General features: G+C 48.5%; 1 protein-coding gene across 4 annotated transcripts in view; it reads right to left on the bottom strand.

Moving 5' to 3' along the window:
* Positions 1-1,923: 1,923 nt before the first annotated feature.
* VSTM2B (V-set and transmembrane domain containing 2B) overlaps positions 1,924-27,468 on the bottom strand; it is a 38,893-nt gene continuing 13,348 nt past the window's right edge. For all 4 annotated transcript variants that reach the window (XM_063615038.1, XM_055236794.2, XM_055236796.2 and 1 more), the window contains one exon: positions 1,924-2,619. In XM_063615038.1, the coding sequence (XP_063471108.1) occupies positions 2,531-2,619 (89 nt within the window). In that variant the 3' untranslated portion in view covers positions 1,924-2,530. The remainder of the gene's footprint in view (positions 2,620-27,468) is intronic.

The raw sequence follows: 27,468 nt of genomic DNA, 5'->3' as shown, positions 1-27,468 counted from the left end.
CCTCCTGTGCCCATCACAGCAGTCCCTCCCCTGTGCCCATCACACCTGTCCCCTTGCTGTAGCCATCACACCTGCCCCTCCCCTCAACCCATTACACCTGCCCCCTCCCCTGTACCCATCACTCCAGCCTCTCCCCTGTGCCCATCACACTTGCCCCTCCCCTCTACCCATCACTCCAGCCTCTTCCCTGTGCCCATCACACTTGCCCACTCCCCTGTGCCCATCACACCAGCTTCTCCCCTGTGCCTATCACATCAGCCCCTCCCCTGTGCCCATCACACCTGCCCCCTCCCCTGTGCCCATCACACTTGCCCCCTCCACTGTGCCCATCACACCTGCTCCTCCCCTGTACCCATCACACCTGCCCCCTCCACCGTGCCCATCACACTTGCCCCTCCCCTGTGCACATAATGCTAAAGGTTGGGAGCTTCTAGGCTGGGACCTGATCACCTGTGTTTGTACAGAGGCATCTGGTTTTGGTGATGGGGAATGACTCTCCAGCCCTCCATCCCCTGGAACGATCGGTACAACGTCACCCTTACTGACACATTGTCCCGGTTCCATTGGTATCCGGGAAGTACGGTTTGCTCTCCAGCACACTGGGCCAGTATTTAACATGACATTAGCTGCTGCAGTATTGAGTTAACTATAAAAGGACATGATCCTTCTGGACAGAATCACTATCCACCAGACAGAGTGATTAAACTTACAGCTCGATTGGTGCTGATCAATATAAAGGAAATGTGAAACAAGTTAATGTACCCATCAGAAACAGCCGTCCGGACGTTCTCTCCACACAGGCCTCCCCAGACATCAGCTCCATCCTGGAGGTCTCTGTACACGTGGGACTGTCCAAATGCACAATTACTCCTCCCCTGAGCTAAATACAGTCGATCAACTACACACTGAACCAATCAGGAAAGGCTGGGTTATGCTGCAATAACGCCCGAAGATGGGTGGGTGAAGCGGCCACGGCGGACTCCTCATGGGGCTGCAGGATCCAGCGCTGGCCACAGGGAAGGCTGTGTTCATCGCAGTCACTCAGGGACCTAGGCTGGAACAACACGTGCTGATGTGAACGCTGCGAGTCGTCACGTTAGAGGACAAGTGCTTTGGAGGATCGCACTAGCAATCCTGTGCCTTGGACTAGAAGCAGTGCGGATCCTTTCTGTTCCCAGCTCATGCGCCAGAGCTGTGGCCCTACCCGCCACAGGAGAACGGGAAGCGCTATCCTGCAACGGGCCTGGCCAGCGGAGAAGGGAAGTATTTGCTGAACAACATCAATGACAACCACACTTATTGAAACCGCAGGTGTTAAAATGTGGCTGGGTTTTAAACAAATCCACGGGCTCCAGCTATCTAATGAGATGCTGTCTTAGAATGAAGTATACATAGTAGCCCCCACCCAGGGCATGCCCGTTTCCACAGGACATGTGTAATCTGCTCCAAACTTATGAGTTTCAGAGGCTCAAAGCAATCTTCATATGCACGGGAAGGAGTGTGGCAAGCCCTACTTTCTCTCCAAATCCCCCCTTCAAACTAGCAGCAAAGCTAACCACAGTAAATACACCTTGACATACAATCTCCACGTGGGCGAATGAATTGCATGATTCATTGAAACCAAGTGGGGGAGGAGTGGTTCTTGACTTATTTCACGCCTCCTCCTAGCGATCTCCTTTCCTTCAGGACCCAGGCTGGGGGCTCGTCTCACTGCGGCCTCCATGAGGTGCCCTGTCCCTAGGGGAGGCTGGGCAGGTGCTCCCATCTGCTCAGCGTGGTCTCAGCCAGGTGCCCTGGGCTGTCCTCCACGCCGGGTGACACCCAGCCAAAAGTGCAGCTGGCGTCAAAGCACAGGAGGGGACGGCAGGCAGCCAGGCTGCAGTGGGCACCAACGCTTGACATTCATACGTGGCTGTAGAAAGCTTATTTCAAAGTTGTTTTTTATTCAACTGTTCTTCAGCAATATACAATACAGTTTATAAACAAGTGTCTGACCTTGTTTCCAATCTTTATTTAAAAATAAATATTATTGACTGAATTTTAATTAGGATGTGTCTTTTTTAATCAAAATGCCTCAAAAGAAATAATTTAATAAAAAAGAAAAGCCCCCAAAGAAAAAAAGTAAATTAAAAAAACCTAAACACAATAATCTACTAAAAATATTTTGCTTTGTCAAAAGGCTTTGACCCCAACATTTGTACGTATTATCCTAAAGATAACTGCTCAACAGTTCGTGCAAAATGAAGACTTGGAGGGAAAATGTGGAAAAGAAGACTACATCGAAGTAGAGAAATCATTGATTCCCATGCAGACTGCATGGGCCAAACTCCAAATTATTTGGAAACTAGATGCATTATTTTAGGTGTTCTACATTTGTGTAACTTCCCCAAAAATATGATTTATTTATTTTCTGTGTGGACTTTTTCATGCGTCTCTCAGTCTCTCTGTGTCCATCCAGCGACATGGTCCTCACCAAGGGCCCCGGGCAGGTCACGTGCGGCCTCTGAGATGCTCAGGTTGGCCTTGTCTGTCAATGTCCCACCAGCAGGCGCAGGAACTTATGCAGAGCTAACAGAAGCAGGGACAAGAGCGGGTCTGTGGTGTAGCTACGGCCAGTGCCTGCAGGGGATGAGAAAACCGGCAAGGTTAACACCTGAGTCACAAGAACCTAGGAGCTCACGGCAGACCAGGAGCAGTGAGGCTTCCCCAGGCTGGGGCCACTCACGCTTAGCACCCAGCTGGAGGCTGGTGCATGGTGGCTGCCTTGGTTTAATGATAAAGCATTTTGTTGCTGCAGTTTGTAATTTACAGACCACATACTTTAGGATCCTAGTGAGATCAGACACAAGTGCCTGGCCTGAAGTGGGGTGTGACAGCTCTAATGTCCAAGTCATTACCTTATTTTAATAAAAAGATGATATGAGCTGGGTGTGGTGGATTACACCTGTAATCCCAACACTTTGGGAGGCTGAGGCTGGAGGATCACTTGAGCCCAGGAGCTTGAGACCAGCCTGGGCAACATAGTGAGACCCCATCACAACAAAAAATAAAAAATTAGCTGTGTGTGGTGGCATGCACCTGTATTCCCAGCTGCTCAGAAGGCTGGATCACTTGAGACCAAGAATTGGAGGCTGCAGAGAGCTGTGATCGCACCACTGCACTCCAGCCTGGGAGACAGAATGAGACTCTATTTCAAAAAAAGAAAAAAAAAAAAGACAATATGATTCCTTCTCTCCAAATACATGCTGCAAAATGTCCTCATCATTTCCCGCCCTGCTTGTCCTCCTCCTCCATGAAGTCTACACGATCGCACACAATTCTGTCCCTTGTGCATCCCGGCATCCCCTCCATGCCCCTGCCTAAACTGCACAGCTTCACACTCCCAGTCACCCTGTCTCGGGCATCCTGATGCTGCTGTGTGTAAGTCTTTTTTCCACAGCAACCTTGTCTGTCCACCCTTTGGGTTGCAGTGTGGAGCTGAGAAATCGCAGGTTGGTGGAGATGAGTGGGCTGGGGTCTTTGAGGAATAACCCCAGCAACATCTGGGTCACTCCCACCTGTCTCTCCAATGTGGTCATAACCTGGCCCCTGGCCTGCCATGGATGCCGTAACACCTGTGCCTCACCCTGCTTTGCCTGGGTCCCCCGCCTGGCTCCCCGTCGGTCCTTAGGGTCTTCATCTGTTTTAAGGCCTCCCATGCAACTGGGGAAAGCCCACCCATAAACCCCGGGCTTCTCGCCTGGGAAGTGGGATGCTCCCTCCAGGGTTATGAGAGGAGCAAGTGTGGAAGCACCCTGCACGCTCCTTGGTGCTGCCAAAACCCCCTGGGGACATCAGTGCTACTTGCTTAGAGTCAGCGGCATGAGTGGAAGCCATTTCCAGCCCCGCCCTGCTCACCTGCACCATCCGGAGGTCTCTCTCCTCCCTTCTCTTGACCCTACCAGCTGGGCTGCAGCCCCATGCCTGTGAGGAAACCCTACCCTGTGTCAATTTTCAGTAGTGCTTTCACTCCACCACTGCAGCCAGGATGGCTGGTTCCCTCCAGCCTTAATAAACAGAGACTTGAGGCTTCCCTGACAAGGCTGGGCCTGAATGCACAGCTCTCCTCTCTTCAGGTAGCAGCACCCTTAGTCCTTCCTATCCAAGGCATCTCCTGCTCCTTAATTCTCCCTGCTCTGGCCATAGCTGTCTGTGTCATGGAGTACATGTCCTGGCCCCCATCATCCTCTTTTTGCAGAAGGAGGAGGTTGTACAAATCATCTGGCCTGAAAGTCTGGGATTCCACCTGACCACTGTGGGAAACACAGGCTGTGTTCAAACATCTGAATGCAAAGTGTGTTCAAACATCTGAATGCAAAGTGGGTGGTGCTGTCCAAGGGGTAGGTGAATTGTCCATAGACCATCGCTTCTGCACACAGTTCAGGGCCCCGGCTGAGAAGCGTTAGGACAGCAAAACTCCAGGTGTGCAGACCTTCCTCTCCAGATCTTTATGCTTCAGGCAGTCGTCCTTCCTGGCCCTCCTGCAGCACAGCTCAGGCCGGTGCTCTGCCTCTGGGCCCCTTTTGTGGGAAGAATCGTCCTGCGGTTGTCACTGCGAAGACTCCAATCTGCTCTCATTCCTTGCTGTCGGGCATCACTGGGAAGGACGACGGGAGGATGTGATGGACGAGCTGATGGATGCCCAGGTGCCTGGGTGGAGTTCACCGAGGCTTGGGTATGTGGAAAGTGGGGATCCAGCCAGGAGAGCAGGGTACTGCCTCCTGGGTACTTCACCCACAGCCAGACTGGGCCCATGGGTCTCACAGATATCCTGGCTCTGATTTATTTAATTAATTAATTGAGATGGAGTTTCACTCTTGTTGCCCAGGCTGGAGTGCAATGGTGCAATCTCAGCTCACTGCAACCTCCACCTCTTGGGTTCAAGCGATTCTCCTGCCTCAGCCTCCCAAGTAGCTGGGATTACAGGCGCCCCACACCATGCCCAGCTAATTTTTTGTATTTTTAGTAGACATGGGGTTTCACTATATTGGCCAGGCTTGTCTCGAACTCCTGACCTCAGGTGATCCACCTGCCTCGGCCTCCCAAAGTGCTGGGATTACAGGCCTGAGCCACCACACCTGGCCTTTTTAATTTTTAATTTTTTTTATTTTTTTGAGACAGAGTCTCACTCTGTCACCCAGGTTGGACTGCAGTGGCGTGACCTCAGCTCACTGCAACCTCCGCCTCCCAGGTTCAAGTGATTCTCCTGCCTCAGCCTCTCGAGCAGCTGGGATTACAGGTGCTGGCCACCATGCTTGGCTAATTTTTGTATTTTTAGTAGAGATGGAATTTCATCATGTTGCCCAGGCTGGTCTCAAACTTCTGACCTCAAGTGATCTGCCCACTTCGACCTCCCAAAGTGCTGGGATTACAGGTATGAGCCATCATGCCTGGCCCCCGGCTCTGATCTTTAGGCTTCTGCAAATCCTGACACGAAGGCAGGTGCAAGTAAGACAGAAATAATCTGCATGAGGTGTTTAAAGGTGGATGCACTTGTGCATGGAACTCCAGGCCCTCAGGGTACGCAGTGGCAGGGGAAATGGCTAACAGGAGGGTGAGCCTGACAGCGTGAACCTTGCCTGGTGCCCCATGGGACCGTTGGCATGGAGATTTCAGGAGACATTTAAAATTGCCTCTAAGTACTCCCAACTAGTCATTGGCACTATCGCAGCCTCACCTACTCATGTTTAAAAGGTTTTAAATTGCAGGATTTTCAAAACACTGCTGATTGAAATAACCAGCCTGCCACTCTGTGCTGGGCCAGGGTGGGGGCTACAGTGGCAGTGGGGCTGCAGCGTTGGCTCCTGGAGGCTGATGCCTGGGGAGGGTTCACCCAGGGTCTGCTGTGTCTCTGCTGGTGGATGTCTGTACGGGTAGCCAGGGTTTGGCTCCTGGATGACACTTCATTCTCTTCCTGGCCTGGCACTGATGTTGGGGTGGGATGGAACCTAGAGAAGTGGGATGGTGCAGTGGGGTGGCACTGGAGAGATGGGCTTCCAAGCCTAGTCCTATTTCCAGCTTGCTATATGACCCAGGGCAACATTCTTCACCTCATAAAATGGGATGTGCATGGCTCCATAAAATTAATATGTGCAAGGCATTTCTCATTGGGCAAGGGTCCAGATTAAGCAATATCATAGTGGTTGATTGCAAAAATGGCTACAAGTCCCCCTTCCCCATCCCAGCATCGCTATCATAGTGCCCTCCCACACTGACTCTGGGCTTGGCCACATGACTTGCTTTTGCTGATGGAACATTATCAGGTGTGAAGTGAGCAAAGGCCTGAAAAGTGCTTGTGCACTGAGGTTTGCCCTCTCTCTTGTGCCTCCTAGAACCCACTGTCACATGAACAAGCCTGGGCCAGCCTGCTGCAGGATAAGAGCCAAGAGATGCCCTAGTGGACATCCCTCTAGACCAACCTGGCCTCGATTGAATTAGCAGCCGATCGCAGATATATGAATGAGCCCAACAGACCAACAGAAGAATCGCCCAACTGAGCCCAGCCCAAATTGCTGAGCCACAGAATCCTGAGCTAAAAACAGCTGTGGTGTTCTGCCAAAGCCATTGAGTTTTGGGGTCCTTCATTATGTGTCAAAAGCTAACAATACAAACATGTAAACAACAGTGCCTCAAACAGAGTCAAGTGCCATGCAAATAGATATTACAGAAAAGGGTGACATAACTTCTTCTCTAAAAGGGCTGGAGAATAATATTCTCAGGTTGTGGATTTCCTTCTCTCAAGAGGAAAATTTTCCAAGCTAAAGCCAGCAGGGCAAACTGTCTCCTCAAGCACCTACTTATTTATTTAAAATATTATTATACTTCAGGTTCTGGGATACATGTGCAGAATGTGCAGCTTTGTTACATAGGTATACACGTACCATGGTGGTTTGCTGCACCCATCAACCCGTCACCTACATTAGGTATTTCTCCTAATGCTATCCCTCCCCTAGCCTCTCAACCCCCAACAGGCCCCAGTGTGTGATGTTCCCCTCCCTGTGTCCATGTGTTCTCATTGTTCAACTCCCACTTATGAATGAGAACATGCAGTGTTTTGTTTTCTGTTCTTGTGTTAGTTTGCTGAGAATGGTGATTTCCAGCTTCATCTATATCCCTGCAAAGGACATGAACTCATTTTTTTTATGCCTGCATAGTATTCCATGGTGTATATGTGCCACATTTTCTTTATCCAGTCTATCATTGATAGGGATTTGGGTTGGTTCCAAGTCTTTGCTATTGTGAACAGTGCTGCAATAAACATATGTGTGCATGTGTCTTTATAGTAGAATGATTTATAATCCTTTGGGTATATACCCTGTAATGAGATTGCTTGGTCAAATGGTATTTTTGGTTCTAGATCCTTGAGGAATAGCCACATTGTCTTCCACAATGGTTGAGCTAATTTACACTCCCACCAACAGTGTAAAAGCGTTCCTATTTCTCCACATCCTCTCCAGCATCTGTTGTTTCCTGACTTTTTAATGATTGCCATTCTAACTGGCGTGAGATGGTATCTCATTGTGGTGTTATTTTTATGTTTCTTTTTAAAAGATTTTTATTTTATTTCAAGTATTGGGACACTTGTGCACGATGTGCAGGTTTGTTACATAGGTAAACATGTGCCATGGTGGTTTGCTGCACCTATCAACTCATCACCTAGGTATTAAGCCCTACATGCATTAGCTATTTATCATGATGCTCTCCCTCCTAACCTCCCCACTGACAGGCCCCAGTGTGTGTCGTTCCTCTCCCTGTGTCCATGTGTTCTCATTGTTCAGCTGCTACTTATTAATGAGAACATGTGGTGTTTTGTTTTCTGTTCTTGCATTAGTTTCCTGAGGAAAATGGCTTCCAGCTCCATCCATGTCCTTGTAATGGACATGATCTCATTCCTTTTTATGGGTGCATAGTATTCCATGGTGTATACATACCACATTTTCTTTATCCAGTCTATGATTGATGGGCTTTTGGGTTGATTCCATGTCTTTGCTATTGTGAATAGTGCTGCAGTGAACATATGTGTGCGTGTATCTTTATGATAGAATGATTTATATTCCTCTGAGTAAATACCTAGTAATGGGATTGCTGGGTCAAATGATATTTCTTGTTCTAGGTCTTTGAGGAATCACCACACTGTTTTCCAAAATGGTTGAACTAATTTACATTCCCACCAACAATGTAAAAACACTCCTATTTCCCCACAGCCTTTCCAGCATCTGTTGTTTCTTGACTTTTTAATAATCACCATTCTGACTGGCGTGAGATGGTATCTCACTGAGGTTTTGATTTGCATTCTCCAATGATCAGTGATGTTGAGCTTTATATATATATATATGTTTGTTGGCTGCATAAATGTTTTCTTTTGAGAAGTGTCTGTTCATGTCCTTTGCCCACTCTTTAATGAGGTTTTTTTTTCTTGTAAATTTGTTTAAGTTCCTTGTAATTTCTGGATATCAGACCTTTGTCAGATGGATAGATTGCAAAAATTTTCTCCCATTCTATAGGTTGTCTGTTCACTCTGATGATAGTTTCTTTTGCTGCACAGAAGCTCTTTAGTTTAATTAGATCCCATTTGTCAATTTTTGCTTTTGTTGCAATTTGCTGTTGACGCTTTTGTCATGAAATCTTTGCCTGTGCCTATGTCCCAAATGGTATTGCCTAGATTTTCTTCTAGGGTTTTTATAGTTTTGGGTTTTACATTTAAGTTTTTTTTTTATTTTTATTTTTTTTGAGATGGAGTTTTGCTCTTGTTGCCCAGGCTGGAGTGCAATGGCACCATCTCAGCTCACTGCAACCTCCACCTCCCGGGTTCAAGCAATTCTCCTGCCTCAGTGCCCTGAGTAGCTGGGATTACAGGCATCCACCACCATGCTTGGCTAATTTTTTGTATTTTTAGTAGAGACGGGGTTTCACCATGTTGGGCAGGCTGGTCTTGAACTCCTGACATCAGGTGATCCACCCACCTCAGTCTCCTAAAGTGCTGGATTACAGGTGTAAGCCACCATGCCCAGCTTACATTTAAGTCTTTAATCCATCTTAAGTTAATTATTGTATAAGGTGTAAGGAAGAGGTCCAGTTTCAATTTTCTGCATACGGCTAGCCAGTCTTCCCAGCACCATTTATTAAATAGGAAATCCTTTCCCCATTGCTTGTTTTTGTCAGGTTTGTCAAAGATCAGATGGTTGCCGATGTGCGTCTTATTTATTTCTGAGTTCTCTATTCTATTCCATTGGTCTATGTGGCTGTTTTTGTATCAGTTTTTGTACCATGCTGTTTGGTTACTGTAGCCCTGTAGTATAGTTTGAAGTCAGGTAGCATGATGCCTCCAGCTTTGTTCTTTTTGCTTAGGATTGTCTTGGCTATATGGACTCTTTTTGGGCTCCATATGCATTTTAAAATAGTTTTTTTTTTATAATTCTGTGAAGCATGTCAATGGTAGTTTAATGGGAATGGCATTGAATCTTTAAATTGCTTTGGGTAGTATGGCCATTTTCACAACATTGATTCTTCCTATCCATGAGCATGGGATGTTTTTCCATTTGTTTGTGTCCTCTCTGATTTCCTTGAGCAGTGGTTTGTAGTTCTCTTTGAAGAGATCCTTCACTTCCCTTGTCAGCTGTATTCCTAGGTATTTGATTCCCTTTGAAGCAATTGTGAATGGGAGTTCATTTGTGATTTGGCTCTCTTTTTGTCTATTGTTGCTTGTCTATCACAGGAATACTTGTGATTTTTGCACAATGATTTTGTATCCTGAGACTGCTGAAGTTGCTTATCAGCTTAAGTCGCTTTTTGGCTGAGACAATGGGATTTTCTAGATAGAGGATCATGTCATCTGCAAAAAGAGACAGTTCAACTTCCTCTCTTCCTACTTGAATACGCTTTATTTCTTTCTCTTGCCTGATTGTCCTGGCCAGAACTTCCAATACTATGGTGAATAGGAGTGGTGAGAGAGGGCATCCTTTTCCTGTGCTGGTTTTCAAGGGGAATACTTTCAGCTTTTGCCCATTCTGTAGATATTGGCTGTAGGCTTGTCGTAAATGGCTTTCATTATTTTGAGGTATGTTCCATCAATACCTAGTTAATTGAGAGTTTTTAACATGAAGGGATGTTGAATTTTATTGAAGGCCTTTTCTATGTCTATCAAGATAATCATGTGGTTTTTGTCTTTCGTTCTGTTTAGAATTATGTTTTGTGCATCCCAGGGATGAAGCTGACTTGATTGTGGTGAATAAGCTTTTTTATGTGCCTCTAGATTTGGTGTGCCAGTATTTTATTGAGTATTTTTGCATCAATGTTCATCAGGGATATTGGCTTAAAGTTTTCTTTTTTTTTTTTTTTTTGTATCTCTGCCAGATTTTGGTATCAGGATGATGCTGGCCTCATAAAATGAGTTAGGGAGAAGTCCTTCCTTTTCAATTGTTTGGAATAGTTTAGGAAGAAATGGTAACAGCTCCTCTTTGTACCTCTGGTAGAATTCAGCTGTAAATCCATCTGGTCTCAGGCTTTTGTTGGTTGGTAGGCTATTTATTACTGCCTCAATTTCAAAATTTATTACTGGTCTATTCAGGGATTCAACTTCTTCCTGGTTCAGTCTTGGGAGGTTATATGTATCCAGGAATTTTTTCATTTCTTCTAGAGTTTTTAGTTTATTTGCATAGAGGCGTTTATAGTATTCTCTGATGGTTGTTTGTATTTCTGTGGGGTCAGTAGTGATATCCCCTTTATCATTTTTTATTTTCTATTTGATTCTTCTTTCTCTTCATCTTTATTAGTCTAGCTAGCAGTCTATTTTATTAATTTTTTCAAAAAACTAGCTCCTGGATTCATTAATTTTTTGAAGGATTTTTCATGTCTCTATTTCCTTTAGTTCCACTCTGATCTTGCTTAACTATTTCTTTTCTTTTACTAGCTTTGGAGTTTGTTTTCTCTTGGTTCTCTAGTTCTTTTAGCTGTGATGCTAGGGTGTCAATTTGAGATCTTTTTAGTTTTTTGATGTGGGCATTTAGTGCTATAATTTTCCCTCTTAACACTGCTTCAGTTGTGTCCCAGAAATTTTGGTACATTGTCCCTGTTCTCATTGATTTCAAATAACTTCTTGATTTCTGCCTTAATTTCATTATCTACTCAGAAGTCATTCAGGAACTAGTTGTTCAATTTCCATATAGTTGTGTGGTTTTGAGTGAGTTTCTTAATTTTAAGTTCTAATTTGATTGCACTGTGGTCTGAGAGAATGTTATGATCTCAGTTCTTTTGCATTTACTGAGGAGTGTTTTACTTCCAATTTTGTAATCAACTTTAGAATAAGTGCCATGTGTCACCAAGAAGAATGTATATTCTGTTGTTTTTGGGTGGAGACTTCTGTAGCTATGTATCAGGTCCACTTAATCCAGAGTTGAGTTCAAGTCCTAAATATCCTTGTTAATTTTCTGTCTCAATGATCTAATATTGACAATGGGGTGTTAAAGTCTCCCACTATTATTGTGTGGGAGTCTAAGTCTCATTGTAGGTCTCTAAGAACTTGTTTTATGAAGCTGGGTACTCCTGTATTGGGTGCATGTATATTCAGGATAGTTAGCTCTTCTTGTTGAATTTATCCTTTTTACCGTTATGTAATGCCCTTCTGTGTCTTTTTTGATCTTTGCTGGCTTAAAGTCTGTTTTGTCAGAAACTAGAATTGCAACCCCTGCTTTTTTCTGCTTTCCTTTCGCTTGGTAAATTTTCCTCCATCCCTTTATTTTGAGCTTATGTGTGTCTTCGCATGTGAGATGGGTCTCTTGAATACAACACACCAGTGGGTCCTGACTCTTTATCAGCTTGCCATTCTGTGTCTTTTAATTGGGGCATTTAGAGCTTTTACATTTAGGGTTAATATTGTTATGTGTGCATTTGATCCTGTCATCATGATGCTAGTTGGTTATTTTGCAGACTCATTGACATAGTTGCTTCATAGTGTCATTGGTCTTTGTACTTCAGTGTGTTTTTGCAGTGGCTGGCAACAGTTTTTCCTTTCCATATTTAGTGCGTCTTTCAGGAGCTCTTGCAAGGCAGGCCTGGTGGTGACAAATTCCCTCAGCATTTGCTTGTCTGAAAAGGATTTTATTTCTTCTTCGCTTATAAAGCTTAGTTTGGCTGGATATGATATTCTGTGTTGGAAATTCTTTTAGGAATGTTGAATATTGGCCCCCAATTTCTTCTGGCTTGTAGGGTTTCTGCTGAGAGGTCCACCATTAGTATAATGGGCTTCCCTTTGTAGTTGATCTGGCCTATCTCTCTGGCGGCTCTTAACATTTTTTTCCTTCATTTCAACCTTGGAGAATCTGATGATTATGTGTCTTGGGGTTGATCTTCTCATGGAGTATCTTTCTGGGGTTCTCTGTGTTTCCTGAATTTGAATGTTGGCCTGTCTTGCTAGGTTGGGGAAGTTCTCCCGGATGATATCGTGAAGTGTGTTTTCCAACTTGGTTCTGTTCTCCCCACCTCTTTCAGGCACTTCAATCAGTTGTAGGTTTGGTCTTTCTATATAATCCCATAGGTCTTGGAGGTTTTGTTCATTCCTTTTCATTCTTTTTTCTCTAATCTGGTCTGCCTGTCTTATTTCAGTGAGATAGTCTTCAAGCTCTGAAATTCTTTCCCCAGCTTGGCCAATTTGGCTGTTGATATTTGTGATTGTATTGTCAAGTTCTTGTGTTGTGTTTCTTAGCTCCATCAGGTCATTTCTCTTCCTCTCTAAACTGGTTTTTCTGGTTAACAGCTCTTGTAATGTTTTCTCATGTTTCTTAGTGCAGCAAAGTTTGTTATTACCCATCTTCTGAAGCCTACTTCCATCAATTCATCCATCTCAGCCTCTGCCCCATTCTGTGCACTTGCTGGAGAGGTGTTGCAATCATTTGGAGGAGAAGAGGCACTCTGGCATTCTGAGTTTTCAGTGTTTTTTCATTGATTCTCATCTTTGTGAGTTTATGTAGCTTCAATCTTTGAGGCTGCTGGCCTTCGGATGGGGTTTTCTTGCAGGGACTTTTTTTTGTTGATGCTGTTGTTGTTGCTTTCTGTTTGTTTGTTTGTGTTTTAACAGTCAGGCCCTGCTTCTGTAGGGCTTCTGTGGTTTGCTGGGGGTCCACTCCAGACCCTATTCACCTGGGTTTCTCCCACACCTGGAGGTGTCATCAGTGGAGGCTGCAGAATAGCAAAGGTGGCTGCCTGCTCCTTCCTCTGGGATCTCCATCCCAGAGGGGCACCAACCTGATGCCAGCATGAGCACTCCTGTATGAAGTGTATGGTGACCCCTGTTGTGGGGAGTCTTGGTCAGCAGGCATGGGATCTGGTACTGCTTCATGAAACACTTTGGCTACCCCTTGGCAGAGGGGGTGTGCTATGCTGGTGGGGATCCCACTTGTCCAGACTGCCCAGATTCCTCAGAGCCAGCAGGGGTAAAGACTAAGTCTGCTGATCTGTGAAGGCCGTGGCCACCCCTTCCACTAGGGGCTCAGTCACAGGGAGATCAGAGCTCTGTCCCTACACCCCTGGCTGTAGTTGCTGAAATTCCTGCAGGGAGGCTCCACCTGATAAGGAGGGATGGGTCAGGGTCAGGCCTAAAGGGGCAGTCTGACCATGATCTGCCACAGCCGCTGTGCTGCACTGTGGGGAATTCCTCCTGGGTCCAAACCACCTAGTCTCCCCAATACTGGCAGGGGAAAAACAGCAGACTGGAACTGCAGTGATGGCTGCCGCCCTTCCCCCGGGGAGCTCAGCCATCTCAGGCAGCAGGCAGCCTCAGTGATGACAGCTGCCCCTCTCCCCGGAACTCAGTAGTCTTAGGCAGTCTCTAGCTGAGTGGCGTGCTTGGGACCCAAGGCCCTGGTGGCGTGGGCTCATGAGGGAGAACTCCTGACCCATGGGTTGCACAGATCTGTGGAAATAGCATGGTTTCCTGGGTAAGGTAGCATGATCACTCACCGCCTCCCTTGGCTTGTGGCAGGTGCTCCCCTTGTCCTATGCGGCTCCCAGGTGGGCCACTGCATCACCCTGCTTTTCCTCGCTCTCCATGGGTCTTGTCAATGACCTAGTCAGTCCCAGTGAGAGAACCTGGATACCCCAGTTGCCAGCGCAGGATTCCTCAACCACTTATTTTGAGACATCCCTGGATCTTCGGCAAAAGAAGGACCTAGGATTCGCAACCTTTTACTACGTGATTCATCAGACATATAAACAATCTAAGTTTCCCAAATGAATCGGGGCAGACCAGAGAAGACTGGCTTCCAGGCTGGCCCTGAATAAGCGGGGTCTGTACATCAGCAATGGCTCAGAGCTCAGGAGTCTTGCAGCTCTGTGTCCACCTGCTCCCGAGGCATTGCCTCCTTTTCCAAATGTGACACAAGACACACAGAGGTGAAGGATGTTGCTCAGGTCACATTGTCTGTTCCATTGTCTAGCACTTGGCCTCTGCTGTCCATTGCTGTCCAGAATGACAGGTCTCAGGCCCAAATTGACCCTACAAGGCAAGGCCCAGAGGGTGAGTTCTGCTCAGCTGAGGTAGGATCTCATCCCCATCCCTGTAGCCTCTTTTTTTACACGGTGTGGAGACATCTGTGTTCCTGGGGCTGTGTGCTGAGTGGGCTGGCTGGCATGCAGGCTGATGCATTGATTAGATGCTAATGGTTTCTTTATCTATTCCCTCCTGTCCTAAGGAGTACCAGGAATAGCGCTGGAGCATGTGGAAGTTTGTCATGATTAAGCTGTAAAATCAAGCTGCTTGAGAGGTGAGGGAAGCCCTCTGATGGAACAGTAGCTGATTCATTCCTTATATTAAGCAAGTATCATCATTTTGCTAATCACTCTTCTTAAAGGAATCGAAGCTTCTTTGGCTCAAGATTAAGATATCAATTAAGATATTAATTTTTATCATTCAGATAGTGAGCAGGATAAGAGACACGCTGGAACCATTTGAAAGAGACCCTCAAAGAACACAACGGGCATCTCTGCTTCCCCCTAGCCCCCACCCCACCATAAGCACACTGAAGGTGCCAGCCCAGCAGCTTGTCTGGGAAATTCCTCATTTCAATTTATCAAGCAAAAGCAGAATTCCAAATCCCTGCCAAAAAGCAATATGGCAGCTCTCAAGCCATTTCACGTCTTGTGATAAAAGTAAAGGTGAAGGTTCCTCCAGGCCATCCTCTGACCCAAGCTCTGGAGAGTGGGGAGAAGAGTTGGGAATCCCCATATTGGCTGGGACTTCCATAGCCATGAAGTATCTGTTTCTATGCTGTGGAATGGAGTGCAGAGGGGGCCACTCTTACCCTGTGGGCATTGGGATCACAGTGGGGGAATCCCAGCTTACGAGCCTGCACAGCTAGCCAGGGCAGCCACTGCTGCCCATGTTTCTAGAAGTATGGATAGCTTCCCTCTGCCTTTGAGGTAGTATGGGCCCCAGCTGGTGTCTGTGGCCCTTGTCCTGTGGCTGTGGCTTAGAAGAGAGCTGCAGCCCTCTCCACTGGGGCTGAGAACCTTTGGGCCTGGCCAGGTCCCTTGCCCCTGCAAACCTGCTGGTGGCCTGGGAGCTGCAGCTGGGGTCAGGGGTTTGCAAACAGTGCTGTTTTTGTTTTTGTTTTTGTTTTCAGGTTTGAGAAGAGTAAGTAAAATGAAGATACATTTGAGGCCTGGCTCTACACACAAAAATGGACAACAGGCTGGTCTGGCTTTTGCAGCCTGGCTAAGTGGAAGCTCATTTCATAGGCTGATGCTGTAATGCTTCTCCTGTCTTTCACTTGCTTTGTCCAGTATTGCACGGCATATTCACACTTTGAGTACAGGCAGCCACTAGAGAAGAGCTAGTTCAAGGGAAGACATTGTCATCTTCAGACAAAGCCATTCCAACAGTAAGCTTGGATATTCTACCATGAGGACAACCATGGAGGTCTCACAGACAGGCCCTTCCTCTGTGTCAAGCAGATCAAGGCCACTCGTGTCTGTTCTGCATTTTGTGCTGTCATAGCACATTGATTGATTGACTGATTGATTGACAGGGTCTCGTTCTGTCACCCAGGCTGGAGTACAGTGGTGCAATCATAGCTCACTGCACCCTCCAACTCCCAGGCTCAAGTGATTCTCCTGCCTCAGACTCCTGAGTAGCTGGGACTACAAGTACATGCCACCATGCCCAGATAATTTTAAAATTTTTTGGTAATAATGGAGTCTTGCTATGTTGCCCAGGCTGCTCTTCAACTCCTGGCCTCAAGTGATCCTCCCGCCCTGGCCTCCCAAAGTGTTGGGATTATAGGTGAGAACCGCCACTCCTGGCTTATAACAGATCTTTAGTCAGAACAAGGGCTTCCTGGCTAGAAAGGTTAGAGAACCAAGCTGAGGGTCCTGGATAGGGGTCCCTCAGCTCTGATGTTCAAGCCTATTTCTAGTCTCTTTTGCTGTCATATGAGAATGAAACAAGAGGGCTGCCCCCAAGGGGCAACCATGGCCTTGATGGGCTGGACTTGAACATCCATTTAGCCATGGGGATGGCTGTTTGCCTGGGGCAGCTGGGAGCAGACCTGCTCTTCCCGATTCCCCATCACCTGCTCTGGGGCCCGCTCAGGAGTGCAGCAGAAGGCCATGCCCCAGCTGAAGGAGGAGGCTCCATCTCCCAGCTTCCTGGGGCCAGCATACAACAAATTTCTCTGGGTTTGCAGGGGCTTGTGGAGTGAGAGTAGGAGAGGGCATCTAGTAGCCATCCTGGCTACAGTCAAACCCCATCCTTTTCCCTGTGGCGAGACATATATGGTCCAGATGCCAAGGCCAGGGTCAGGGCCAGCACTGAGGCCAGTGTCAGGGGTCTCCTGGGGCAGCATTGGGGCCAGTGTCTGGGGTCTCCTAGGGCAGCCTTGGGGCCAACGTCAGGGTTCTCCTGGGGCAGCACTGGAGCCAGCATCAGGGGCCTCCTGGGGCAGCACTGGGGGCAGCGTTGGGGCTCTCCTGGGGCAGTGTTGAGGCAGCACTGGGGGAATTATCAGGCTCTCCTGGGGCAGCACTGGGGCCAATGCCAGAGCTCCCCTGGGGCAGCATGGGTGCAGCACTGGAGGCAGCGTCGGGGCTCCCCTGGAGACTGGCCTTTCACTCTTCTTATTTCCCTGCCTGCCCCACTCCCTGATTTCCTGGTTACAAAATGCTGTCTTCTACAGAGCCCAGGGACAAGGTAAAGGCACAAAGTGGCCACCTGAGAGCTGTCTGGTTTGCAGAAGGGTCTAGTTTGGTGCACACAGTCTTACAAATTGTAAATTATAATCCAGCATGTAAAAATTGGGAGACTTCTACATAAAAGCAGAGATTCAGGTGTTTCCTAGAAAGGCCCCAGAATTAGCAACCCCAGGCCTGCTTTTCCACCAAGCTACAGGACACTGGGGTGGGCGGGGGCTGCTCTTCCAAGCAGAAATCCTTCCCCTCATCTCTCCCTGCTAGCCCCCAGCCTGGGCCCAGGGTGAGCTGCCAGTCCCGCCCCCGCCTCTTGCTCAGTTGGGCCCCTTTTGCTCAGCCAACCTGGCCCTTTGTGGGTGCCTGAATTTGCACTCTAGGTGCCAGGCCTGGCGCAGGACCCAGGAGGCCTGGCATGCATCCTATCTTTGTCCCTACGCAGTTGTGTGGCCAGACACGCCCCTTCTTTCATGTGGGGGGCTGGCTCTTCTAGCTCCCACATTCCTGGCTTCCTGATGGGGCTCCTGAGCCTGCCCCACCCTGGGAGCATCTGGCGGGATCTCCTAGGCCCTGCTGAGAACCTGGCTCCCAGCTCTCCCCTGGACGCAGCACTGGCCCAGCCCGCTGCAGGGTGAGAACCTCTGCCACCTTGCAAGGAGGCTGCCTCCCTTGTTGATGTTTTATTGAAAGCCTCTTCATGGATATTTATTCAAAGGCAGTCAGCGAGGAATAATTGAACACTAACGGAGTTCGGGTAGAATTAGTTTCTGCCATAAAATTAATGTGTACTGTAACTGGGGCAGAAGCGAGGGGCCACTGATGCAGTTGAGCTTTAAAGGAAATCGAGATATTTTAAAGAAAAGTCCAGTGTGGGGTGCGGACCTGTGAGAGCAGACGAGATGTGCACAGGTCCTCCTGCCCCATCCCTCGCTTCCAGGCCCTGGGCAGTCAGCTCCTGGGTTTGCAGACAAGCTGTCCTCCTGGGGGTGACATCATATCCCTTGGGGATGATGCCCAGATGGCTGCCTCTGTGTCCAGGACGTGGAAGGAGCCTGAGCACTCCTGGGCAAATATGGCTGGGCTGCCTGTTCCCCACCTTTTTTTTTTTTTTTTGAGACGGAGTCTCGCTCTGCCGCCCAGGCTGGAGTGCAGTGGCGCGATCTCGGCTCACTGCAAGCTCCGCCTCCCGGGTTCACGCCATTCTCCTGCCTCAGCCTCTCCGAGTAGCTGGGACTACAGGCGCCCGCCATCACGCCCGGCTAATTTTTTGTATTTTTAGTAGAGACGGGGTTTCACCGTGGTCTCGATCTCCTGACCTCGTGATCCGCCCGCCTTGGCCTCCCAAAGTGCTGGGATTACAAGCGTGAGCCACCGCACCCGGCCTGTTCCCCGCCTGTTTTGGCCATTCCCTGCTGTGCCCTCTCTCCCCTGCCGCAGCCCCAGTTCAGACCTCCACCATGCCCAATGACAGCAGTGGCCCCTAAAGCATTCTCCTGCCTTCATAACCACTCCATCCTTCAGACGCATCTGGACACTCTTCCTGAGATGCAGAAGCTTTGATGAATGCCCTCTGCCCACAAGAGAAAGAGCCACTGCCTGAGTGCCACAGTTGGGGTTTCTCCATAATCCCCTATCCCCCCACTTCACTCTGGCCACTCCCCTGCTGCAGCCATGTGCTCTGGTTCCCTGCAAGCATCTCCATGCTGACCCCACAGAATGACTAGCCCCCTACTTTTCCTTTGTCTACATGCTGCCTCCTCCAGGCAGCCCTCCCTGAGCACCCAGACACAGAGGGCTTGGCACAAATGTCTGTGCTGTTTGTTTAGGTGCCCCTTGCCTCTGCCTTCTTCTCTTCTGCTACCCCCTAAGTGCCTTCCTCACATGTCCTACCTCTCTGGTCGTGGAGGAAGCCCATGCGTCAGAGGGCTGGCTTAGGGCCTCCCTCTCCCCAGCCCCCAGCAAGGAGCCCCACCCACAGCCAGGACATGGCAATTAGCTGGTGTTGCAACTGATGACCTCTAGCCAAGAGCAGATGGCAGGGACCAGACCAGTCAAGCAGACAGAACCCAGCACGTTTGGGATAATGAGGCAAAGGTTGCCAGCACTTATTAGGGCCAGGTACTGCAGCAAGTATGTGACCTACGTTAAATTCAATCCTTGTAACGGCAGGAGTTACTTTCACCCCTATTTTATAGTTGGGGAAACTGAGGTCCAGGGAGATGAAGTGATTTGCCCCAGGCCTGGGGTTGCCAGATAAAAAACAGGACATTCCATTGAATTTGAGTTTCAGAAAAACAATGGATACTTTTTAGTACAAGTACGTCCCAAATATTGCATGGAACATGCTTACATTCATAAGATGTTACTGGTGGTTTATCTGAAATTCAAATTTAACAGGGTGTCTTATATTTTTATTTGCTAAATCTGGCAGCCCAAAGAGCCGGAACTCTCCTTCCCCACGAATGCCTCAGCCTGACCCCGGCTCCTGGCTACTTGCAAGGGAAGGAGAATGGGGGATGAGATTTTTCCCTGAATGTTAACATTCATGGTGGCTTTTTAATGTGGCCAACTTTGTCGCCACCTCCTCTCCAGTTTTCCATCTCTTTTGAGATAACATCTTGCCCCCAATGGCCCTTTAATGATGTCACTTAATGTGAACGGCAAACAGGCCTTTTCTCTGTGGTAGGGCAGCTGCTGTCAGAGGGGGCCACAAGTGGCCCAACTGCAGTGAGCACCGGGGTGGCGGGGGCGGGGGTCTCCCCATCAGGGATGGCGAGGCTGCCTCCCTCAGCGTGGGGCTTCTTCCTCACCTGGGGGGCCCCTGCCCCATCTGGATTGCTAACCTTTGAGGCTGTGGGCTGCTAAAAGGCACACAATTCTCAGTGCCAGCAACTGCACTTGGCCCCTGCAAGATAATTTTCCCCTTTATCCCTCTCAGCAGCCTTAGGAGGTAGAAACCACTTTCCCCTTTCATAGGTGAGGTCCAGAGAGGTTGAGTGACTTGACTAAGGTCACACAGTGGGTAGGTGGTAGAAGGTTATCTCCAGTGACTCCCTGGTACCTATGAATGAGTCCAAGTTCCTTAGCCAGCTGGAAGCCCTTTCACCCAGTGGACAGTGCCGCCTTGCCTGTCTCCCCACTCCTTTGAGTGCCTTGAGCACCAGGTAAATGGGGCTCCTGCGCTGGGGACTGCATGCACCCAGGCTCTCCTGCCTTCAGGCCTTTGCTCAGTCTGTTCCCTTGGCTAGATTCCCTTCCTGTTCCTCTCGAGCTCACCCATCTTCTCTGGCCCATCCCAGAGGCCCCCACAAGCTGACTCCAACACAGCTCTGAATCCATCTACTTCCTGCCCCTGCCATTACCCCACACCCACCCAGTCCTGGCCCTCCAACCCTCCCCCTCACTGCATCAGCTGTCACCTGGGGCGGGGGCAGCAGCTCCTGACTGGCCTCCCTGCATCCACCGAGCCCCCACAAGCCAGTCACGGATAGCCCAGCACTCTAATGTGGCTGCCCGGAGTGCCATTTTTCTTTTCTTTTCTTTCTTTTTTCAACTTTTATTTTAGAATCAGGGGGTACATGTGCAGGTTGGTTCTACCAAAAAGACACCTGCACCTGTATGTTCATCACAGCACTCACGATTCACAATAGCAAACACATGGAACCAACCCAGATACCCATCAGCGGTGGGCTGGATAAAGAAAATGTGGTGCATACATACCATGGAATACTATGCAGCCACAAAAAAGAACCAAACCATGTCCTTTGCAGAAACAGAATGCTCTTTTCTTTTCTTTTTTTGAGATGGAGTTTCACTCTTGTCACCCAGGCTGGCATGCAATGGCATGATTTTGGCTCACTGCAACCTCCACCTCCCTGGTTCAAGTCATTTTCCTGCCTCAGCCTCCTGAGTAGCTGGGGTTACAGGCATGCACCAACACACCCAGCTAATTTTTGTATTTTTAGTAGAGATGGAGTTTCACCATGTTGGCCAGGCTGATCTCCTGACCTCAGGTGATCTAACTGCCTCGGCCTCCCAAAGTGCTGGGATTGCAGGTGTGAGCCACCATGCCTGACCCAGAGTACTCTTTTCACATGCAAAGCACAATTTCCTCCTGCTCCCCAAGTTCCCAGGAGTCTCTGTCTCAGGTCGAAGACCTAACTCCTCTTGCCTGGCTACCCCTCTCCCCGCACCCCTGCCTGCCTCCCAGTGCCATCATGAATCCACCCTGCCGACCCCCAGAGACCTCCCATTCACTCATTTCCATCCGCCTCAGACCATGGGTCTCCTTCAGACATTGGGCCCTCCCTGACCCAGCCTGGAGGCTCCCTTTGTCTTACAGGCTCCAAGGCAAGTTCCATTTCTTCGGGGCTGTATGGGGATGGCTGTAGCGTGTCACCGTCTGACCCCTGTCTTCTCTGCTAGAGGGTGTCCCTGAGAGAGTGGAGACCATGGCTGTCTCAGCTGCATATGTCCTCATCACCCAGCACACTGCCCGAACCCACAGAGGCTCACAAAATGTTTGTTGAATGAATGAATGAAAGTCTTTCTTAGACATCCCAGCTGGTCTAACCATCCATAATGCACCAGACATGGGCCAGGTCCTTCAAAGGTGGCCTCGCATTTTTAACCTTCAGATACAAGCTGGGGCTGAGAGGCCTGTCTCAAGTTCCCTCTGGAGAGCCCAGGGCTGCAACAGTGACCTTGACCTCACCTTCCAGCTTCCCAGCACTGCCAGCACACATGTCTTTGTCTAACTTTTTCTCAGGATAATTTCACAAATTCACCTTCATTTTCCTTTTATTCCAATTTGTTCATTAAAAACTTTTCCTTCTATTATGCCGCATTCAGTTTTATAAGCCACTTCAAATTCTTCCCTTAGAAGGTAGCATATATATGAAAACTATTTGTATATTTAATATAAAGTGCATATATATATTTAATATAATGTGCATATATATATATAGGTATATATATATATACACACGAGAACTATATAAGCTGCTTTTAAATCTTTTAAAGCAGTAGAACCCTATTTTCAACCAATGGCTGCATGGGACCCCAATATGTAAAACCATTAGAAGCAGAATGGCTCTGGTTGAAGTTGGTGGGGCTCCTGGGGTTCCAAGGAGCACAGTTTGGGAATCGCTTACCCTAGGCTGTCTAAGAGCCCCTTCCAGATCTGAAACTCTGGGACTTGTGAATGCTGGAGCGCTGGTGTGCCCATTATGCAGATGACAGAGCTGGGGGACCTGTCCGTATTTTGAATGAGTGGAGCCTGCCCCTCCTTGAAATCTCCTATACTAGCCTCATTTAAACCCCAATTGTCTAGGGGTACCTTACCTCCCCGCTACAATCTTCCCAACCTTGGAGCCAGGGTGTACCTTGGATCTCTTGGGTCAGGCAAATAGTGGGTAGTCAATTAATGCCTGCTCAAGGAAGGCTGTTCACTGTATGGGTCTAGGCTTCAGCTCCTTGTCCTGCACAGTGGAACTGGGCCTGGCCATGTGAGGGCAGGGATGGTGCCGCATGGCCTGAGGTCCGGGAGGAGGCTGTAGGTCCCTCCAACCAGCACACGCAGGACCTAACAGCAGTCCTTTCCCATTACAACTCGCCTTTGGGTTCCACCTCAGTGACACCTGGATATTTCTTTCTGTTTCACAGTGAGGACTTTTCTTTAGAAACACAATTTAACCAAAAAGGTTAACATATTTTAATTGCCCGGGGATAGTGCTCTGAAAATTCTATAACATGTGCTCATTAAATGAAATTAGCACAGAGGAGCTGCCTGGGATATGTCACGCATTAAAATATGACTCTGTAGAATAGAATGCATTATGAATTATTGCCTGGTGTATTTTTGTTACATTAGTCTTTAATGTGAATACAGTTATTTATCTGCCCACCTGGAGATGGGATTTCTTAAATGCCTGAAAAAACATATCTACATTAATTTGTATATGGACAAGAATCAGCAAATCTGGGCCAGGCTGCATCCGCCAGAGTACCCAGTGCCCAGCAGAGGGAGGAGGTCCACCGTTCCTGTCCCTGAAGGCTGAGGGGTTAGGGGAGCTGGAAGCAGGTTGGGATTGGCTGTGTCCACTCACTCTGCCCTTCCCTTCTGTCTATGTTCAGTGACCTAGGGACTGCAGGCAGAAGCATGGAATGGCATGGAATTCTGGGCCCTACCACCACCTGGAGACTTTTTTCCTATGGCCTCCTTCCTGGAAGACATGAGTGTGCAGTGTTCAGTTGCTGGAAACTCCAACCTTAGGCATGCCTGCAATCCCAACCCCACCCATCCTGCAAGCCTCAACTTGTATCCCAAATCTACCCATCTTTCCATCCATGTTTTAGCTACTTATCCATTTCTCCTACTTTCTACTCTCCATTCACCCATCCACCCACTCATGTCTTCTTTCCACTTATCCATCAGCTATTTATTTTTCTACCCATTCCCAATCTACTCATCCATCCATCCATCCATCCATCCATCCATCCATCCATTCTCCCATCCATTCACCCATCTATCCATCCACTCATCATCCCTCCTCCCACCCATTCATTCTCCCATCCATCTACCTATCTACCCATCCACTCATCTTCCTTCTACCCACCCATTCATTCTCCCAACCATCAACCCATCTACCCATCTATGCATCATTCTTCTATCCATCCATTAATTCTCCCATCCATCCACCCATTCACACATTGATTCACCCTTCTTCTTACCCACCCATTCGTTCTCCCATCCATCCACCCATCTACCCATCCACTCATCATCCTTGTATCTATGCATTCATTCTCCCATCCATTCACCCATCTACCCATCTACTTATCATTCTTCTACCCATACACTCATTCTCCAATCCATCCACCCATCTACCCATCTACTCATCATCCTTCTGCCCACCCATTCATTCTCCCATGCATTCACCCATCTACCATCTACTCATCACCCTTCTACCCATCCATTCATTCTCCCATGCATTCACCCATCTACCATCTACTCACCATCCTTCTTCCTACCCATTCATTCTCCCATCCGTCAACCCATCTACCCATCCACTCATCATCCTTGTATCCACCCATTCATTCTCCCATCCACCCACCCATCTACCCATCCACTCATCATCCTTGTATTTATCCATTCATTCTCCCATTTGCCCACCCATCTACCCATCCACTCATTCTCCTTCTACCCATCCATTCATTCTCCCACTCATTCACTCATTCCCTTATCCTTCCTTCCACCATCCAATAATTCTCCCACCATCCACCCATCTACCTATTCACTTATCCTTCCTTCTACCCATCCACCCATCTACCCATCAACTTATCATCCTTCTACTCACTCATTTATTCTCCCTTCTATCTACCCATCTACCCATCCACTCATTTTCCGTCTACCCATCCATTTATTATCTCATCCACTCATCCCTCCTTCCACCCATCTATTAATTGTCCAATTCATCCACTCATCCACTCATTCTTCTTTCTACCCATCCATTCATTCTTCCATCATCCACCCATCTATTCATCCTTCCTCCCATTCATCCCCCATCCATTCACACATCCTTCCCTTCACTCACCCACCAGCTACTTGTTTTTATCACCCCATTCAGACATCCATCAACCCATCCATCCAATGAGTCCAAGTCCCATCATCTCTTGACTGGATCACTGCCTCCAAAGTGGTCTCCCCCATCTATCAAATTCATCCCACCTCTCCAATCTCCACATTGCAACTAGAGTGACCATTTCTGAAAGCATCATGCCCTAGCCACTCAAACCCCATCCCACTGCCCTTAGGATAAAGCCAAAGCTTCCTGATCTCTTCAAAAGGTCTTACAGTTTGACCCTGTTTGACCAGTAAACTCTGACTCTTGACTTAATTTCCCCTTTGCTTCCCCATCTTGCTTTCTCTGCACCCACCACAGTAAGCTTTTGTGAGGCCTTTGCATTTCCCCAGATTCCTCTTGCCACAGGACCTTTGCACATGTGAGTCCCTCTTCCTGGAAAGCTCTGCCTTGTTTCTTTACCAGGCCAACTCTTAACCGTCTTCTTGATTATGGCTCTAATGTCACTTTCTTGGTGACCCTTCCCTGACTGGGTCAAATCTCCTTATTTTAGCTCCCATAGCCCATGGGCCTCTCCTTTAGAGTACCAGCCATGGCTGCGAATTTCCACTTGCTATGTGACTATTAGATCAATGTCTGTCTCTTCCTCTGTCACTTTCTCAGGACCTCATTAGTCTTAATCACATTGTGCCCTCAGTGACTAGAAAAGTTCCTGCACATAAAAAAATGCTCCATGGACATTTGCTGGATGAATGATTGAATGAATGAATGAACTAGTACCAAGTCTGATGAATATAGGACAGTGGGGAAACAGCAGTGAGAATGAACCAGGCATGCTGTCCATGGGCATCAGTCTGGATGGGGCACTCAGCAGGTGTTGACTGCAGGACAGGGAAAGAACTGCTGGGAGCCCTGAGGCAGCGGCAAGGCACATCTAGGTGCTCAGAATGAAAGAAACTCCTTTGGCTGCAGGGTCAGGAAGTCTTCTCCCAATTACCAGCCCACCCTGGCCCCACCTTTCTGAGTTCTTCCCAACTATTAGTCCATCCTGGTAGCCCACCATTTCTGAGCCCCTCTTGTGCCTGAGCTGAGCCCTGGGTTCATCCTCCTGCATGGCCACCATAACTAGACCATGAGCTCCTCCCCGGGGCAGGGGCTAGGTCTGCCTGATGCTCTGGGTAGCTCCCTGCCCCTTGGCCTGGGCCAGACCAGATATAGCAGACCAGGAATCCCCACCCCCCACTCACATTGAGCCTGATGTGGTGTCAGCTCCCCCTTCCATAGGTTTATTAAAGATCCTTCCTCTGGGCCAAGCAGCATTTGTATGAGAATCAATTGTAGTAAAAGTCACTCTAAGGGGACTGACATTGCAGCTGAGCTTTCCTGGCTTAAAGAAAACCATGCCTTCCTTCCTGAGGGCAGCGGATGGGCAGCAGGCCAGGGTCAGCAGAGGGAGGGCCGTCTGTCTCCAGAGCTATCTCATTACAGGTGGGTGGGCCTCCAGCAGGAGTCTGCAGTGGGCTGTCTGTGCTGGGAGGGAAGCAGGCTCACATGGGCATGAGAGGTGGAGACAGGCAGGAGGGTTCCTGGCTTCCTGGCCTGGTCTGCAGCCTGCTCACACTCCCAGCACATCCCAGAGGTGTTATCTCTGTCCTTCATTCTTCTCACTAGCCTCGGTGCCAAGTGGCACCTTTATTAGCAATCTCTGGGCACAGTGAGCCACAGAAAGGGAAGCTGGGGTGGATGTGAATGTGAAAAGCAAAATGCAGGAACACAAGTGGAAGAACCAGCACATGTCTTGAGCTTGTAACGGTGGCCTGAGTCCCCAAAAGGCCCATCCCTGTGGGACACTCCCTGACACAGGCGGCTCTCCCTCTCTCTCTCACTCTATCTCTGTAAAGGCCCCAGTGACGGGGACTCCGGGCATCTCCTCTCAGTCTAGACCTACCCCAGGAGGCCTTCTGGCTATATGACATGATGAGAGAGCTTTCTACCTTCTCCTCACTTCTTCCATGGAGACACAGCTGTCCAGTGCTGCAGACACCAGCCTCTCCTGACCTTCTCCTTGCCACCCAAAAGGCCCTACCCCCTCCCATCACAATGCCCCCACCACTGGCAGCAGCCTATATGACAAAGAAGCATGACCAGGCATGACATGGAGCAGCTTTCCCCAGGACCCCTGTTAGCACAGCCAGGACTCGGCACATGGGCAAACTTGGGGGCTTAATTTGCTGATGGACCACACGAAACCATGATGAAGCTGTCCTTGTTCACCAAGGAGCTCCTGACTCATGGCAAACAGCCCCAACCAGACTAGGATGAGGATGTGGCACCATACCTACCTTTCTACCTTCCCTCCTTGAAATGGTGCAGCCAGAGAACGTACAAAAACAGCAACTCTCTGAACCATTTGCAATCTGATGGCCCTTTCTGTTTCTGAGCTCCATCAGCCCCATCACTGAGATGGTTTGGATGTTTGTCCCCTCCAACCTTATGTTGAAATGTGATCCCCAGTGTTGGAGGTGGGTCCCGGTGGGAGGTAACTGGGTCATGGGAGTGGATCCCCCACAAATGGCCTGGTGCCCTCCTCATGGTAATGAGGTAATGGGTGAGTTCCTACTCCATTACTTCACATGAAAGCTGGTTGTTTAAAGAGCCTGGCACATCCTCCCTC

The sequence above is a fragment of the Symphalangus syndactylus genome, chromosome 13 (assembly GCF_028878055.3).
Source record: "Symphalangus syndactylus isolate Jambi chromosome 13, NHGRI_mSymSyn1-v2.1_pri, whole genome shotgun sequence".
NCBI classification, from domain to species: Eukaryota; Metazoa; Chordata; class Mammalia; order Primates; family Hylobatidae; genus Symphalangus; species Symphalangus syndactylus.
This window is presented reverse-complemented; position numbering and strand designations above follow the sequence as displayed.